This window comes from Pungitius pungitius, chromosome 18 (genome assembly GCF_949316345.1).
Source record: "Pungitius pungitius chromosome 18, fPunPun2.1, whole genome shotgun sequence".
In the NCBI taxonomy this organism is placed as follows: Eukaryota; Metazoa; Chordata; class Actinopteri; order Perciformes; family Gasterosteidae; genus Pungitius; species Pungitius pungitius.
In genome coordinates, this window is record NC_084917.1 from 6809391 (window position 1) to 6827501 (window position 18111).

The 18111-nt window shown below is 45.8% G+C and overlaps 1 protein-coding gene across 3 annotated transcripts; it reads right to left on the reverse strand.

Moving 5' to 3' along the window:
• Window positions 1-774: 774 nt before the first annotated feature.
• On the reverse strand, window positions 775-16070 carry glis3 (GLIS family zinc finger 3). Of its 3 annotated transcripts, none has more exons than XM_037483813.2 (11): window positions 15733-16070; window positions 14917-15314; window positions 14121-14298; window positions 12876-14019; window positions 5113-5274; window positions 4883-4993; window positions 3889-4024; window positions 3673-3745; window positions 1661-1818; window positions 1047-1172; window positions 775-912 (listed from the first exon to the last, which is right to left on the reverse strand). In XM_037483813.2, the coding sequence occupies exons 2-11, from the start codon at window positions 15287-15289 to the stop codon at window positions 863-865; spliced, it is 2511 nt and encodes an 836-aa protein (XP_037339710.2). In that variant the 5' UTR covers window positions 15290-15314; window positions 15733-16070; the 3' UTR covers window positions 775-862. The 3 variants fall into 3 exon arrangements, with proteins under 3 accessions (XP_037339710.2, XP_037339711.2, XP_037339713.2); XM_037483814.2 differs by having other exon boundaries at window positions 14917-15394; XM_037483816.2 differs by lacking the exon at window positions 775-912 and having other exon boundaries at window positions 1091-1479.
• Between the last annotated feature and the right edge of the window lie 2041 nt (window positions 16071-18111).

Consider the following 18111-nt stretch of genomic DNA (forward strand, 5'->3'; position numbering starts at 1 on the left):
GTTGCTTTGATTGCACTGTTGAATATTGGGAAAGGTGTAACCATAAACTACCGTTACTAAGTAATTACCACATTAACATTGCTCTACACAACTGGTATAGACCTAAGAAAGTAAACATTTAAATCCTGAACACTCAGCTATTTCTAAACATTGATTGTGGAGGCAGAAGTCAGTCTGTTGAGTCATATAGTACATTTATAGAGATTCAGTCAAAGAGAAAAACTTGCACTTACAATGTAAGAGTCAATTCCTTAAAGACCGAGGGAGCAGCAGCTTGGATTGTGTCATAATTCAATCAATCACTTAATCAATCAACTAAATCCCTTTTGTTTTGCTAAATGAAGCTGCTGCTGTGTTGTGGCACTATTTGAACAAGTGTTCTTCGTATTGACCATTTGACTTAAGGGGATAGATCACCCCGAACCTAAAGCACTATTTCCCGTCTTACCTGTTGTGTTAATTATCAATCTTGATTTTTTTGGGGTGAATTTTTAGGTTTTGATACATTGACGATTGTCTTGAAAAGGACATTGCTGTTGACTATCTCAAATCATTTTTGTGGTGCTTTGACTATGACCAAGTGTCCTATAGTCCCATTATTTTCAATGGAAGGAAAAAGTCAATATCTCCAAAACCAGGCAACTCCGACCAAAACAATCTAGATTGATGAATGCACTACAGATATAAAAGAAAAATGTGTTTTGGGGTGAACTGTCTCTTTTTTTAAAAAAGAACAGGGACACCAAATAGTGCAAAGGAATCACACTGCCATAAGTGATATCATCCCTGTGTATAGATGCAGGAGATCTGGCTTGTGCCGTGGTCCACCACATTGAAGACGTCTCCTCCGTGCAGTTCTTGATTAGGACCCACATCCTGCGCTTGACTGGACATCAAATCCTGCAGATGCACCTGTGGCCACGCACGCACATACACACACACACACACACACACACACACCAAGTATGCACAGAGAGAGTCGTAATATCCAATGGAAATAAATTGCTAATGTTTGAGTATCTTGGTAGGAGCAGTGATTTCATTACCTGTAATACAGTATGGAGCCACTTGTAAGGTGTCACCGAAAGTATCAGCTTGCACCAGGTGACTTAAGCTGGGCTGTGCGGTGATTTCGTCATATTGTGGTGGAGAATATAGCCTTGTAATCTGCCCTGAGGGACAATGTTAAGAGTTTTACTCTTCCATCCACATTGTAAAGCACAACTCATTTAGTGTCTGTAGTTTTTTCTACTTGTATCAAGCATTCCTGTAGAAACGTAACATTGGACCTTGAAAATTAATCTTTTCAAACCGTGTCTTTATTTCCTCGGCAGTTAAGACTGAATTGTGTGTATCTGAGAACCTTGTCAACATCGCGGCGGCTGTCAAGTCCGCAGGGAAAAGAGGTGATATCTATTTAAAGGTGCATCAAGTAGAGCTGCCTGGTTCTGTCTCACAAGGTAAATTACCAGCCACCTGCTACACATCACGAAGATATAATGCATGAGAGAAAATCAGTTCAGATTGTCAAACCGCCCACACATTTGCTAATAGGCTCTTCAGGTGTAAAAACTTACACCACAAACCACAAACACTTTTTTAGAAGCACAACTGCATTCACACGTTTTTGATGAAGAGTACGGCTCGTCGGTCCGAGTACCTGGATTGTGATCTGCCGGATCAGGAGGCTGGCTGGCGTTCTCCAGATCTCGCTTGTCCTCTAGTGAGGTCCCATTGGGAGGGCGAGGGAGGCAGGGGGGAGTGCAACGCCCGCACTGGTCCCCGGGGAGGAGCTGGTGAGGGGAGGGATCAACAAACCTGAAATATTTCAGGCTGAATTAAAAACGCGTGGGATGAAGAAAAAAAAACAATGTATATTTTTAATATTAAAAGAAAAAAAGCAATTATTACATATTGACACACTGTGAACTCTGCAGCAAAGCAATAATACAATTAAGAATGTGGATATTCTACTTTGATGGGTGCTTTATTATTTAAAATTCTGCTATGTTTGAGATTGGATTACATTAACCTGTATGGCGTATGCTATTTTTTATAACATGAAAAGATTTCTCAATATCTCTCACATTAAAATATATTCCCCACTGAATGGAATCAGAAAGTTTTGAAGGGGCAGTGTTTTCCAACGTACAAAGTAAATAAATGCAATACATTCTACAAGGGTTTCTTTTGTTCAAATTTATGATTATTGCTCATTTAAATGGTCAGGTTGAGACATGGTGAGATTATTCCTTAGTTGAGCACAGTGGATCAAGTTCATCCTTAAAGGCCAAGCTCTATTTCACAAGTCCACCTCCCCCAGAGAACAACATCTCTCATTATTACTTGTAAATATCTTGTTACAACAATATATTTTTAACGTTACAATGTGATGCACATGGACTTTTCTTTAGTCAGCTACACGTTTCTGTGCATTCTACTTGAAATAATATGTAGAGTTTCTGCACAGTATTAAAAAACCCTCTCTATACCCTCTCCGTGCTTTAGTTCTTCCCCTCTTATATATTGATACTGGATTGAAACTCATTATTAACTAAAAATGTATACTCTTGCTGCTCAAATCAACAACATCATTTCAGTTTGAATTAGCACCTTGTTAAATACAGTGGATTAAACCGGTAAATGTAAATATTGTTCAGTGACCATGGGGAGCTGACACCCCTGCTGTTAGTTTTGGCCAAGTAACACTTTTGTGTGTCTATACTTGCCAACAACAAGAAAACTGCAGGAGCCTGAGTTTGTTTACAATATGCAATGACTGCATGGGAACCAAAAAGAATCCCCCCAAAAAAGTTTACGGAAGATGGCAGCGAGGATTTTGCAATCAATTTAACCTCAAAAGTAATAACGGCGTCTCTCTCTTCTCCCACTTTTTAAAATGGATTCTATGTTTCACTTATTGAATTCCTTAGCCGCTTTTGTCGGTGGCTATAGCATCCTTTTAATAGCAGCAGTCAAGACCAATGAGCCAAGGCGAGGTCTGCTTTTTCGCCGGCCTATTGTCCTCCCGGAGCCCCGCAGTGACTGCTTTGGCCTGCTGCTGATATGAGAACAATCCCAACCAGCGAGGAGCCATGAGCATCTGGCTGCTCGGAGCGACTCGAATACTTGCTCACATGCTTTTGACGTTTGTAGATGAAGGGCTATGTTCCTGTATGTATTGATCAGGGAAATGTGTTGCTGGCTATCCCAGACCTGCAAAGCCTTTTGCTCAGCCACAACACACGCACAAACCATCAAAGCCCCCTCTAGACACTTTTATCAGGGGACAAAATAGTGCTTTCTCTTAAACTGATTATTAGAATTGTGAGCTCATATCTTGCAGCCATGGCAACCAATGTTTACGTTGATTGTTTCAGATCGTCAAAAGGGAGAAAGAAAATGTGTGTGGCCTTCAAATCGATCGTGGTTAAAGTTCTTACTAGTGGAAATACAAAATCTAAAGAAAATACCAGCTGGCTAACGGCTCTTTGAGATTCAAGAAGTTTACATTTTTTGCCTTCTCTGTAAAGGCATGTTTTATTGACGAGAAAGTTGGAATTCCTGTCCCATTCGTTGATATCAATGCATTAATTAATGATTGAAGAATAGTCTAGTTGCTTGAATGTGTTTTGTAGGAAACGTTTGACAAAAAAAAAAAACCCTGAGTACCTGTATTCATCTTGTAAGGAGCACAACAAAGCCAGGTCAGGATTGCTGGAGGAGTCTCGTCCCTGTGAAGCCGCTGAGGTACAGGGAAGACAGACACTTAAGGACTGTCCACCACAGCCTAAATCAAATCGATAAACCTATTATGTGCACATGGTTGCCGAACCGTATGCTAAAGTATCAAACCTATTCATTTAAAGACCAAGGACTTAGACTTACCACAGAAGGACTCACGGGATGCAGAAGGAGGAGAGTTCAGCTGTATCCTCACCAGAGGAGACAGGCTTGGTTGCAGAGGCTGGATGGTTAAGCAGTCTGTCAGGGTGTCTTGAGTCACATCAGCAGTGCGTTTCATCTAGAGACATTGCACATGGAGCATAATCCTGAAGAGCGGGCGGACAGAATAGGTACAGCAAGGGTGTTGCGGATGAGTTTTCTATTTAATGGCCCGAGTGTGTGTTCGGATTCTGCGGTTGTCTTGGCAAGAAACGTGCATTCCATCTTGAGAAACCTCAGTGAAATCCTAATTACTTTAAACATATTTAAGGTTTGGACAAGAAAAGTTGTGCATGTGGGAGACTTTGTTAAATGTCACCTTTTTTTAAACATCTTCCCACTTTCTTTGTATCTATGGTGACATAACCCTCAGTAGGAGCTAAAGAGACTAAATGTAACACTACATGCAGCAATCAGAACTAAAGCACGGCATGGCCATCGTTGGAAATGGAGATACCCTGAATGGAAAATAAAGGAGGTGAAAACTGGCCAAAGATCCAACAATTTAATTATGTTTGTTTTTTGCAGCCTAGCTCAGTGTGAGAGCCGGTGGATGTATTTTAAAGTTAAAGTAAATTGTGATTTCTTTCCTTGAACAGTTAAGTTGCAGAGTTAAACAGAGTAGGATGGAGAGCACATCACAGAGTATAATGATGTCAGCCAATTAGGGAAAAGAAAGCGCAATGTGCAACTTGAGTTGTTGTAGATTTTCTTTTGTCTACGGGTGTAATGTTGAGGAAGTGATGCTGTCTACTTGCATCACTAATGAGATTTGGTCACCTGGACCCGGCTAATGTCTTTGAGAAATGCATTTTTCTGTAAAAAAAAAAAAAAAAAAAAGTTCTTCCACTTGTGTACTTGATAAAACGTTTCTAATTAGGACACATGAGTGAAAAACTGGTGAGCAGCACAGCACACTACACGCTGTAGTCCGTACCTTCTTTCGTGACTGCCGTTCTTTGGTAGAGTGGGATTTTGCGTGTTTCCTCAGGGAGCTGGGGTCGGTGTAGCGCTTTGCACAGCCAGGCACCTGGCAGGTATACGGCTTCTGCACAATCACAGACCTCTGAGTTATTGGCAGACTCCACACAGAGGCAAGAAACGCACACCCCGAGCTTTGAAATCCCACCGATAAATTGGCCGTGTTTGTGCAATGCCGCCACTCACTGTGTCCAGGTGCGTACGCTGGTGCTTGGCTCGGTCACTTGAGTTGCTGAAAGCCTTGTGACATCCCGGGTGCTGACACATGTAGGGTTTCTCCCCCGTGTGGCTACGCAGGTGGATCTTCAGATTCTCTAGTCGAGAGAAACCCTTCTTGCAGCCCTCGAACTGTAAGCGCATAGAAACCCAGTGAACGCCTTCGAAGCAGGACATTCGGATCAGGTCACATTTAAAACAGGTTTGAGGTTTTGTAGGCTGTTGACTCCCTCCAGCGCAATATCCAATTTAAGTGCTGCAATTATCTTCAACACAATGTCTCACATCCACCCGGAGCTATGAGCCTATTAGCTGAAAGTCGCTGCCGACACAGGCCTGCTGACCTCAGCGCGTGGGTGGAGGGTAAAGACGAAATATGCAGCACCTTTTGAATGGATGAAATGACTGCCAACGTAAGTCCTAACTGCTCACTTGCTCTAGTGATTTAATGTTTGAAAAGGCGAGCAGTATGTAAACATTTAGGAGAGACGAGTGCACCTTAGTTTTATGGAAATTAAAAAAATTGAAAGAGGCACGAACATTGTAAAGATACATTGTTTTGTATATATTGTAAATAAATAAATAAATATAAATATATATATATTTAGGAGTCTTAATTGCACTTTAAAATCTGACTAAAACAATATGACAAGGAGTGATTTTACTTAACCTTTTAAATAACACAAATATTCCACACTCAAAGACACGTTTCAGAGGCATGTCACCAGCAGGGGGCAGTGTTCATACATACATCACTGCTCTGTCATTCATGTTATGAATCTTTTCATCTCGCATCACCTTGGCAGCGGCTGGTAGCTATCAGTTACAACGCAAGTAAAGTCACTTGTAGTATTCAGTTCAAGAGTACACCAATTTACAGCAAACCCCAGATCGAAGAATGACTATGTACGTGGGTGTGTTTAAATATACATTAAGATATAAACACACTGCAGTATGATGCAACCACAATTACTTTTGTGCTTCACAGGCATCCACTTTGCTTAGACTAGGACTTTACTCCCCTCCTTCTGATCACAGGGGGTTTGGAATGTGACTATTACGCCTTATAGAGAAAACAAACGGACCATGTCCTATTTTGTTATTATTTCACCAAACCTAGATTCCTGACATACTGATACCTCTCAGTCATTACTGACAAAACCAGATCAAAATGTCTCTGCCCATTTATAGTTCACTAATAACATTCCTCTGCATTCCACAAATAATTACTTGCCTTCCTTCATCATCACAAGACCGCTATTTCCTGAGATCTATTCTGAAAAACGATTTAGTCTTCAACTTGAACTTGAAGTATTAACTTGTTCAAGTTCATTCAATTGAACTTTAAGAAATGTCACATGACTTTTTAACCAAACTTAGCTTGAAGCAAAGATATTGGCCCAATTTAATGTTAATGTTTAATGGATGGTGGTTACATTTTTGGGGGCATCTATAAAAGCATACGATCTAGCGTTACCAGCGTGTAGCATGAAGAATTCTGAACATCTGGTCAAAGCCAATAGATTTAATTGAAAGATGAAGAAAAGCGGCGTAGGACAAAAAGGACAAATGCAAATCCCCTTCTCACCATTTCACTTTAGCTCCCTTTCCAATGCTGGTTTACTACCACGAATGCTCCTTCACAGGAGGGTGGTCTTGCAAAGTGGAACAGTCCTTTTAACGTAGTTTAAATTCTTAACTTCAACACAACAGAAAAAGCAGCTCAGACAATCGTAAATAAGTCTCTTCAGAAGCAAAGTGGTCCGAGAAGTGAGAGCCGTGAGGCTCAGAGACTGCGTCGGGTAACTGTGTTACTCTCTTTCTCGGTCTCATAAAGCTGTCGTTTTTGGTTTGTCGCGAGGGACGTTTGGGCTGAAAAGGAAGCAGCATGGCTCCTCCGTGTAGATCAGTGTTACAGCCAGCTACTGACAGGCCCTGGCAGGTACTCATGGTCTGGCCGTACAAAGGCAGCGGCGCCCTGTGCCAGCGGAGTCGGTCCAGTGCCCAGTCTTGGGGTCACTGTGCACGCCACTTTTCCCTTGTTTCAAGTGATGGTTCTACACTCTATGCTCTTTTTTTGTTTCACCCTTTTCCTTTTACTGTATATACAGATATATTTTTTTTTAAACGTGTCATTCCCTCTCTCCTGTGACTCCTAAATTCCCGGCGAAATAGTTGGTTTACTCAAAGTGTGGGACAAAATGCTTCTTTAGAAGCAACAAAATCATATACGTGTCACGGTTTGGCTTCGCTTCCTGTTTTAGTTTGAAGTTTCATGTCTCTTGTGGTCCTGGGTTAACTTCACTTCCTGCCTTGTCTTGTGATTGCGTGATTGATTCCACCTGTGTCCAATCACCTGCACCTCCCTTGTGTATTTAAGCCCTGTGTGCCAGTTGTCCTTTGTCGCGTCATTGTCCATGTCCATGTGTCCCTTGCCGTTGGAGCACGTTATTGTTTTCTTGTCAAGATTAAAGAGCACGTTGTTCGAGAACCTCTGCATTTGAGTCCTGCTTCCGCCTGCTCCAGCACCGTTCTTGACAGAATGACGCGACCAAGGAAGGACTCAGCAGGGTTTTACCCTAATGATAAATATTTGGGAACTCGCCTTGCGTTTGGGGGACCACGGAGCATGCAGCAGGCTGCCCGGCGAAACACCGGCATGCCAGCGGACTCCTGGAGCGACCTGGGGCCTGACTACCTCGACGTAAGAAGCCCATTTTTTCAATGGAAGACTAATGTCGTTGTTGGCCCCAGGAGCTACCAGGAGGAATGCTTCAGGCTCCGGGACCTCCTCAATCCGAGGAGAAGGAGCCGACGAACCCCCGCAGTCCCGGCTCCCGACTCGGCCCCCAGATATCCGTTCCAGCCTGAGCGGGCCCCAAGACGCCCGTTTCAGCCTGAGCGGGCCCCAAGACGCCCGTTTCAGCCTGAGCGGGCCCCAAGACGCCCGTTCCAGCCTGAGCGGGCCCCAAGACGCCCGTTCCAGCCTGAGCGGGCCCCAAGACTCCCGTCTCCGCCCGTTCCGGCCCCCAGAGTCCAGTCTCCGCCCGTTCCGGCCCCCAGAGTCCAGTCTCCGCCCGTTCCGGCCCCCAGAGTTCAGTCTCCGCCCGTTCCGGCCCCCAGAGTCCAGTCTCCGCCCGTTCCGGCCCCCAGAGTCCAGTCTCCGCCCGTTCCGGCCCCCAGAGTCCAGTCTCCGCCCGTTCCGGCCCCCAGAGTCCAGTCTCCGCCCGTTCCGGCCCCCAGAGTCCAGTCTCCGCCCGTTCCGGCCCCCAGAGTCCAGTCTCCGCCCGTTCCGGCCCCCAGAGTCCAGTCTCCGCCCGTTCCGGCCCCCAGAGTCCAGTCTCCGCCCGTTCCGGCCCCCAGAGTCCAGTCTCCGCCCGTTCCGGCCCCCAGAGTCCAGTCTCCGCCCGTTCCGGCCCCCAGAGTCCAGTCTCCGCCCGTTCCGGCCCCCAGAGTCCAGTCTCCGCCCGTTCCGGCCCCCAGAGTCCAGTCTCCGCCCGTTCCGGCCCCCAGAGTCCAGTCTCCTGGCCCGTCCCCACGGCCCCTGATCGTGCCCCCTCCCTCCCATCCCTTGGTCCTCTCCCCCCCACCCCTGGGGGCCGTCTGGGATCCGGCCCTTGAGGGGGGGGTGGGGTCAGGGGTTGGGCCGCCGCACTGCTCGGCGCCCCCCGCCACGACGACGCCGGAGCCGCACTGCTCGGCGCCCCCCTCCACGACGACGCCGGAGCCGCACTGCTCGGCGCCCCCCTCCACGACGACGCCGCAGCCGCACAGCTCGGCGCCCCCCGCCACGACGACGCCGCAGCCGCACTGCTCGGCGCCCCCCGCCACGACGACGCCGGAGCCGCACTGCTCGGCGCCCCCCGCCACGACGACGCCGGAGCCGCACAGCTCGGCGCCCCCCGCCACGACGACGCCGGAGCCGCACAGCTCGGCGCCCCAAGCCACGACGACGCCGGAGCCGCACTGCTCGGCGCCCCCCGCCACGACGCACGGCCGCCGACCCGGCAGACCCCCCGAGACCCTGAGGCCCGGCCGCCGGCCCGGCAGACCCCCCGAGACCCTGAGGCCCGGCCGCCGACCCGGCAGACCCCCCGAGACCCGAAGGCCCGGCCGCCAACCCGGCAGACCCCCCGAGACCCGGAGGCCCGGCCGCCAACCCGGCAGACCCCCCGAGACCCGGAGGCCCGGCCGCCAACCCGGCAGACCCCCCGAGACCCCGAGGCCCGGCCGCCGACCCGGCAGAACCCCCGAGACCCCGAGGCCCGGCCGCCGACCCGGCAGACCCCCCGAGACCCCGAGGCCCGGTCGCCGACCCGGCAGACCCCCTGAGCACCCCACGCCTGGCCGCCGCCCCGGCAGGCCGCCGGACCTTAGCTGTCGGGTCCCCACCCTCCCTCCCCTTGTCTGATTTTTTCCGGTTCTGCTCCCCTTTAGGACCGTCTGGAATTCGGTCCTTGAGGGGGGGGTTCTGTCACGGTTTGGCTTCGCTTCCTGTTTTAGTTTGAAGTTTCATGTCTCTTGTGGTCCTGGGTTAACTTCACTTCCTGCCTTGTCTTGTGATTGCGTGATTGATTCCACCTGTGTCCAATCACCTGCACCTCCCTTGTGTATTTAAGCCCTGTGTGCCAGTTGTCCTTTGTCGCGTCATTGTCCATGTCCATGTGTCCCTTGCCGTTGGAGCACGTTATTGTTTTCTTGTCAAGATTAAAGAGCACGTTGTTCGAGAACCTCTGCATTTGAGTCCTGCTTCCGCCTGCTCCAGCACCGTTCTTGACAATACGTATATCGTATGAGGTTTATCATATAAACCCTCTATTAATAAAAGCAGCAATCTCGAAGATCTTTTTCTTTCTGTCTTTGACAGCCCCAATGACGATAAGTGGTAATTGCGAGCGTGTTTTTGATCTCACTTCTCACAGATCTATGTTGTGACACATTTTAATAACACTATGCATAATGCTGAAAAATATTTCCTTGCTGTGTCATAGACTTAATCATCACTGCTACCTCATTACACCATTAAAATGAGATTTCGACGTAACAGATATTTTTTGGACTGAAAATCTTTGACTTTATTACTTTAACAAAAACGCACAATTAGCTGGCAAGATTTTAGAAAAAGCCAAGTGGGACTTTTCATGTCACAGGGAAGGAAGTTTATCTGTGTCTACTACAACAAAACAAAGATTGTAGCTGTAATGTGAAAGTGTTTTCTGAACGCTCAAGCATTAAAAACCAAGTAAGTTGTCTCTAAAAAATTAAGTAAGGATGTTGCTTAAAATGTTGTCGAACTAGAAATCCAATCCGACATGAATTTCAGTTTTAGCAAGGGTTGAATTACATGCGGTTGTAATGGCGTTTAGTGGATTAGCAGGAATTTGTTTCGTATTCACTGTACAGGTACAAATGCAGTGATAAAGAAGCATTAATAGCTTCTGTTGGCCGACGTTCCCAATGATTGATTGTCACTGGGTGCAATTATTATTTTACCAAACAAGCAGTGGGCTTTAAATTCAGTAAAAACACAATGTACTAATCACAACTTAAATCAACTGAGTGGATGTGTGTTGCTTTGGAGTAGAAGTAAAGAAGAAGAATAAATTGCCAGAATGGTAACAGCAATCAAAGATAATAAAACATTTAAATCATAATTTATATGATTACCCACCATGACAATTATAGGACTTTCCTGTTTGGGTTTTTGAGTTCTCGCTGTGCTTTTAAAAAGCTTTGTATGTTTAAATCCCTGTGACAGATGTAATCAGACTGGTGAGTGGAGGTTATGTTAACAAAAAGCTGCATCATCATTAAACAGATTGTGAGACGACAGGCACAAGCCTGGGCCTGCCCGAGGTGTTCCTTTTGTAACAAGAGCTTCCCTATTGTTCTGCTTTGGCCTCGTACTTCACCATCCATCAGTTGGTTCACCTGCCAATCATTCCCTGAGAAAGTCTGAGTGCTGCATCTTGGAAGAATTTGGTGCTTTTAGCTCTGCTAACTGTTCTGTGAAATTTAAAACTATTCATAAAAATAAAGAAAAAAGCCTGCACTCTTGATTTAATGTTCAAACTACAAGAAAATCTACACAGACTTTCATTTTGTCATTATAGCGCAGAAAAGATCTATCTTTCCCCAGAATAAGCTTGTCCTATATATACTGTACAAGAAACACTAGTACCACTTTATTATAATTCTCTTTTTGGTAATGGGTTGTGACCATGAATACTTATTGAATGATTACATGGCACGCAGACACATCCCAACGCTTGCAGCGCCCATGGCAACTAATAAGTGAGTATTTTGGTACCAAAGGTCGACTGCAGGTATGCATGCTGTTAATAACTGACTTGGTGAAAGCAGCAACATGAGGCATGTTTTGCAAGTCGTTTGTCAATTACTCATCTAGGTCTGCGGTATTTTCCAGTGGGAGTGACAGAAAAATAAAACCAAGCAGCGACTTGTAAAGGAGTTCTGTGAAGTCCATATACATTCTTTTTCCATTCTAGTGGCATGGAACTGAAATGTTGTTTACTTTGTTGGTTGGTTTGTTCAGCTAGGTTCTGACCACGAATTCTCCAAAACATCTGGATAGATTGCCCTCCATTCATTTTTAACAACAAAATGAATCCCCCTGATTTTGGTAGTCTTCTGACAGTCGTATCACCACCAACATGTTGAAAATCTTTGAAAAGCTATTAGATGGATTGCGATGACATTTTGGTTGAGACATTCATGGCCCCTTCAGATGAATTGTTATTACTGAGGTTATCTCCGGATATTTCATATAATGCCACTGTTCAAAATGATTAATATGTGATTCTTTGGAATGTCATTAGCTTTACAACTATTTGTTCATGAACCGATCAGCCTCTGCTGCTAACATTTGCTAACACACTAAGCTAACAGGGTGAAAAGGGTGAACCTGCTCCTGCTTAACATCTGCTTACTAGCATTGTCTACTTGAGCATGCTTGCATTTTGACACAAGCATCTATCTTGAAGTGCGAATATTCCCGCGTTGCACTAATAACCAAACTACAGAGGCAACACAACTGAAACAACAAGGACAAACAAAGCCACTATTTCATCAATAATCGGCCCAATGGATAAACGCCAAAACATTGGCCACAGATGCAGAGGTCTAGAGAGCCAAACTACATGGGATCACCTTCCCAGAATGGCAGCCAACATTGCCGTACGGGGGCCAGGAGGGGCCCCTGCAGCTGACACTGCTGCCCAGCGGCTACTAGAGAGCCGTGGTGCCATGCCAGATAGAAAGTGCAACGCTTCCTTTTGTGCTGATTTCATAACTACATCATTGAGTTAACTCCCATGTCAAGTATCACAGCGATCTGCTAATTACCTCGTGGCTAAAAGTTAAAAGGAGAGCGAGGACATATTTCTTTTACCCAAAACTTGGCCTTAAAATCCCAAACTTTTTTTCTCTTCAGTCTTAAGCTTGAAAGCCCTTCAGCTAGATAATGTGGCTTTGAATGGAACATTGAGAATTGAACTCCGTCATCCCCTGACATTCATCATGTTCCTGCTTTAACTGCAGCCACTCAGACATCACAATATCATCATCCATCTAATTTAGATAAAGAGCCGCGCTGTGTTGCTGAGAACGGAGACCGCATACAGAATCTTGTTTATAAGTAGAGCAATAAAGTGTGAACGTAGATAGATTTCTACACTTCTGTTGCATGAGGAGAAACGGCTGTGATGGTGTACCGTGCACTTGTTGGGTTTCTCTCCTGAATGGACCCTCATGTGGATAAGAAGCTTGTATCGGGCATTGAAGGGCTTGAAGCTGCGTGGACAGTCCACCCAGTGGCACGTGAAATCCTCAGCTTTCCGCTGGTCCACGTGTAGCTTTTCTATGTGCTTTACCAGCTCCTCCCTTTGGTCATAGACTGCACTACAGTCCAACCACCTGCAGCAGTGTGCGCCATAGTCCTCCAGCTCACCTTCTTCTTCCTCCAGCATGGGGACCTGGGGTAGAAAGTTGACCCCATGCCTGTGATGGACCACGGGAGCTTGTGGTACAGGGAACTGAGAAGGGGACTTTATTTTACAGTACTGTCTAGTGAGGTGGATGTGCTGGTGTGAGTGGTAGGGTGGTGGAGGCCCCTGTGGTGTAGCAGCCTCTTGGATAGTAGCCAACAGGCCTGGCAGTAACCGTGGAAGTGGCAGCAGGTTGTTGGTGTTTTGGCTGCAGCTCTCTGCTCTCTTCTCCAGGAAGCCTCCTTCCCCAGGGAGGAACTGCTGGTCCACCACCATGTTGGCCATCTGGCTCTCCAGGGCCCCTCCGTCTTCAAGCATCTGCACGCAGCAGTGATCGGTCTGAGGGGCCAGAGCTTGCGAAGGACCCGGCATGCCGTAGGGATGGGCGTGGGGGATGCTGCAGCCCCTCACACCCAGGAAGTGACCATAACCTTCGGATTGGACCGGTGAGAGTGTGGGGTGGGAGGCGGGTGAGCTCTGGGAACTGTTGATATAAGCCACGAGGGACGTAGGTGAAGTGCGAATGATGGAGTTGAAGTCAATGCCCATGACATCGGACAGAGGCGACATGGAGAGCGCTCTCTTCTTGGCCCGTGACTGCCTGGGGCTTCCGGCATCACCTGTAAACAGGTACGAGGGCAGCGAAGCAGAGGTGCTGGTACCGCCTGATACGTTCGTGCCGGACATGGACGTGCCGGGAAGCAGGCCGAGCAGCTCCGCTCCTTCGCCGGCCTGGGTGGAGCACTGAGGTGGACCCAGTGGGGGAAGCACGCGGTAGCCGTACGACCAGTCATGTCGGCCACTAAACATCGACTGTGTTTCAAACTGACTAAGGGTAGTGGATGCCAGGGATTCTCTGGACTGCAAGGATCTGAAACAGATTGTTGTTATCCACTTTAGTATCACTCCTGAGGTTTAGTGAGCTCATTATCACATCATATTATTATTATTATTATTATTGATATTGCCCACCTGGCATCCGAGTGGGGGATCTGCACACTGTGTGGATGTGTTGGAGGCTGTTGCGCTGCAGGCCTGGCAGTACGCTGCTGGCCTGTGACAATCGTCAGGGGAATGCTGGTCACTGTCAGGTTAGCAGCGGCTGGCTGACCAAAGACTTCCATGGTAGCCCCAGAACCAGAGCAGTCAGCTGGACACAAGCCCAAAATTGAATACACAGAATGTCCATTTGGGAGGTACATTATCAAAGTGTATTGGTTACAGCACAGCAACAACTCTCATCCAAATAGGTGCGAACATTAAAGTAACCAGACTTAATAAATGATAAAAAACGTAAATAAATGAACATAAATCTGCCGCTTTAACTAAGGTTTATGCAGAAGATTGTGGAATTTCTCTCACCACCCTGACACGTTCTGCTCTGTTAATCACTAATGAGCTTTTTGACTCCTTCCATTTTTACTCTGCAGAATTTTTAGGGACAAGCTTTATTCTTGGTTAATTATCAATAAATAAGGAACAAGACTTTTCTCAAGAAGACGGTAAGGTTTGTGAATAGCACAATGAGAACAAGTGAAGTATGAAGATGCGATTAACTCGGTTGTAGTTTATTATTAAACAACATCACTCTTATTATTTAAGAGGATGTGCCCTCTATGTCTCTTAAGATGTATTCAGTTGGCTGCAGGTCAAACACTGAAGCATTAAAATAATGTTTCGGAAATGATCGTTACACTTAAATTGTGCTCATACCTCATGGGTTGATTGGGGTTAAATCATTTCAACCTTTTTGTTGTTGTTGTTTTACCTTTGAAGCTGTTGTTAGAGAAGCAGCGTCCCGCCTGTATGCCGGTTGTCACTGTTTCTGTTGTGACGTGATGACTGTGGATGACCGCTTGTGGAGATGCGGACGAAACGCTCAGATGCGTCCCGTTGGTCAGCACCTGCCTACGGAGACTCAGGGTCGGTAGGACCACATGGCCTCCGCTCGGTTTCCCAGAAACGACAGAGTGAATGGCTCCTCGTTTCACTTTCTCCATGCCGGAGTAGGAACCAAATGTGGCCGGTTGTGGGGAAGCCATGGGTATTCTGATGGACGGGGGCTGGTGACCTCTGATCATGCTTAATGATGGGGACACGCTGCAAGGAGACACCAGGAGCTGACAGCCCTTTCCACTCATGGCTGAAACGAGGTCACCGGAAGCCCTGAGATCAGGAAGGAGATTGAATCTTTTTCAGTTGGCAAAGTTTGCTTTACATAGGATATTATAATCCACCGCTCATACCTAGGAAAGGATTCAAAAAAGCATTTAAAATACACATGGTAATTAAAATCAAGGGTAAATCCCAATGTTACATTCATATGGCGAATCTAATATTACACAAACAATACGCATTTTTGGGATAATTAAACCTCAATTCTGTAGAAACGACCACCTTACTGCACAATGTATTTCATGTTTTTCACGAAAAAGCCTTCAGAATTATAAGCCACCACAAAGCTTCCATAAGAAAGTGTATTTTGTTATGACGACATAGTTGTGAGTTAGCATGTTCCATGGTATCAGCATGAATCCAATATTAAAGTCTAGAGTTGAGGGAATTTAATCAAAGAAATGCTTACCAGCGTATCCTAAAAAAAAAACTTAAAAAAAACGAGCTTCAGCTAAGTTCCCTGAAGTGTCATCAGCGCGGTGCTTCACCTTTGCTGCGTGTCGCAAACCCTTTTTTGACAAAGTGACACGTGAGAGCCCACGCGCGGGCGCGCGCGCCCTCCGGTCCACGGAGCCGCGGCTTGATCTCTGGATGACAGCTGACCCACTGCCGTGTTTCTCTTGAGTTTTAGGTGGCGGTGGACTGAGCAGAGGAGTCAAGCCCCTGAGGAACCGCTCACTTTGAACCGCTTCGTCCCACCTCACTCTTCTGTTCCAGGAACTTGTTTTCTTTTAGCGGTCAACCCCTTCTTCCATTGACTTTTTTTTTTTTTTTTTAACGGGTCTCGTTGTTTGGTGCATGACGTGAGCGCGTGTTCCGTGATGTCACAGGGTCCATAAATATTCTTTGCTCAGTTGATTATAGTTTTAAAATAATAATAATTTGTTATAAGCACTTACGAACATCTGTTGTGGTAGATGATGTTGGTTCTTCAATGACAGATTCAACGTTGAATACAGATACAGAAATATGATATATATATATATCTAGAAATATATGGAATTGTGTTTTAAAAAGGAGGCAAAACGCTGTCAACATTGTTTTAAATGCAATGTTTTCTTAATTCTTAATTCTTTTAGTTCTATTTTGCATTTCTGTCGTTCTGATGAACATTAACTGAACAGATGATTTAATGATTTACGACCTTACATATCCTCCTCCTCTACCTCTCTACCTCAGCTCAGACATTATTAGGGCTCTCTTCTTTCCCTCACTGCTGGAGTATTTGTTCTGTAGAGCCTGCTCCAGGTTGCTATGGAAACCAGCATGTTTATTAGGGGACTAATGGTAGCTGTTCCTTGTGAACTTACGTGGAAGAAGAACTGTGTTCCACAATCTATGTTAACGATGCTTACAGGCGTCATACACTAAATGCAAATGCATGAGTCAACGGGAAATGGCGACCACTGTGTCTTGAGTGATGGATTCAATTTGGTTATTTAGGTCTGTTAGGTCACATAGGTCTGTTATTTATTAAAAATATATATACCTGTCAGCTTATTTGCTGATTTAAAAATCCATTATTTTGTAATGGCAAAATCATTGATTATACATTTTACTATGGGCATCTGATAATTAATTACTTGAGACTGTCAGCTGAAATAAATTATGATATTGAATGTAAAGTAGTAGTGACCTCTGGTGGGTTAACATTTCATTACTGTGCTCCCAGCCTGTGAAAGTAAGTTACATTCATGTTTTCTGCTTCAATTACTACTATTACTTTTCACTGTTATATTCTCTGAAAGACATGCATTTTATTATTTAAAAAAAAAAGCAACATAGATGTTTCCTGCAGAACTTTAGACTATTTCTGTACCCATCTGTTTTTGTGTTCCCTCAGTTGCCAGCAGGGGATACTATTAGTGCACCAATGGGGTAACTGCACTGTGGGAACAGTACTTGTACCACTCTTTTGTCAGATAGAGGAAATAGAATAGGAAAAGGGCACGTAAAGATGTAAGTGTGATGCTTTTGGAGGTCACAATGATAAGACCACCCTGTGTTTACAAAATACTCTACATCTTTGAGGGATTTCGCTCGCTTCAAGCTGTAATCCTTGCGTCCCGCTGTGAATTGGCGTCTCCTTCCCTCGACTAAGTGAGTCACGGTGTTTTTCCCAAATGTCAGAGTGGAAAAGCGTTCCAAGCTTGAGGAAGAACAGCAACAACAACCTGCACAGATCTACCAATCGCCTCTTCATCACTGGCACTTGGAGCAGGAGAGCTTTCGCGTATGTGCTCACGCTGAATAACAGTTTCCAACCCCGTCGGTCAAAACGCAACCAACGTGTAGGCTTTTTCCCCGTAGGCCAAGGGCCGAGGAGCTGGAAATGAGGCAGGAGAGGTAGAGTAGCAGGCGCAGCGAAACGGAAAAGACTCAAAGAAGACCAGATGAGGTGAAAGTGTTGACCATTAGAGTAGTGCTCCATTTGTAGTGGAATTAATGCTCTAATAGACTCTCCACCACTTAAAGAATCCATTCCCCTCTCTTGATGACGGCAGCAGCACTCCTGGAAGTAGCAAAGCATTCATTCTGGTGTCAAGAGGCGAAACCGCGCGTGATTTCTCTTTAAGTTATATTACAATTGTCACTTAAGGTAATGCACACCCCGGTGGACCTGTGATTAATTAATCTGCTTTTGATTTGCTAATGACAGTTCAAGTCAAACACAAGGTTAGTGAAGGCTGAGTCCATCCTTTTAACTGCAGTTGCAGAGAGAACTATGGGGAGCGGAGAAGATCTCAATTTATTGGTACCATCCCTCATTAAAACGGCTGCTATTAGC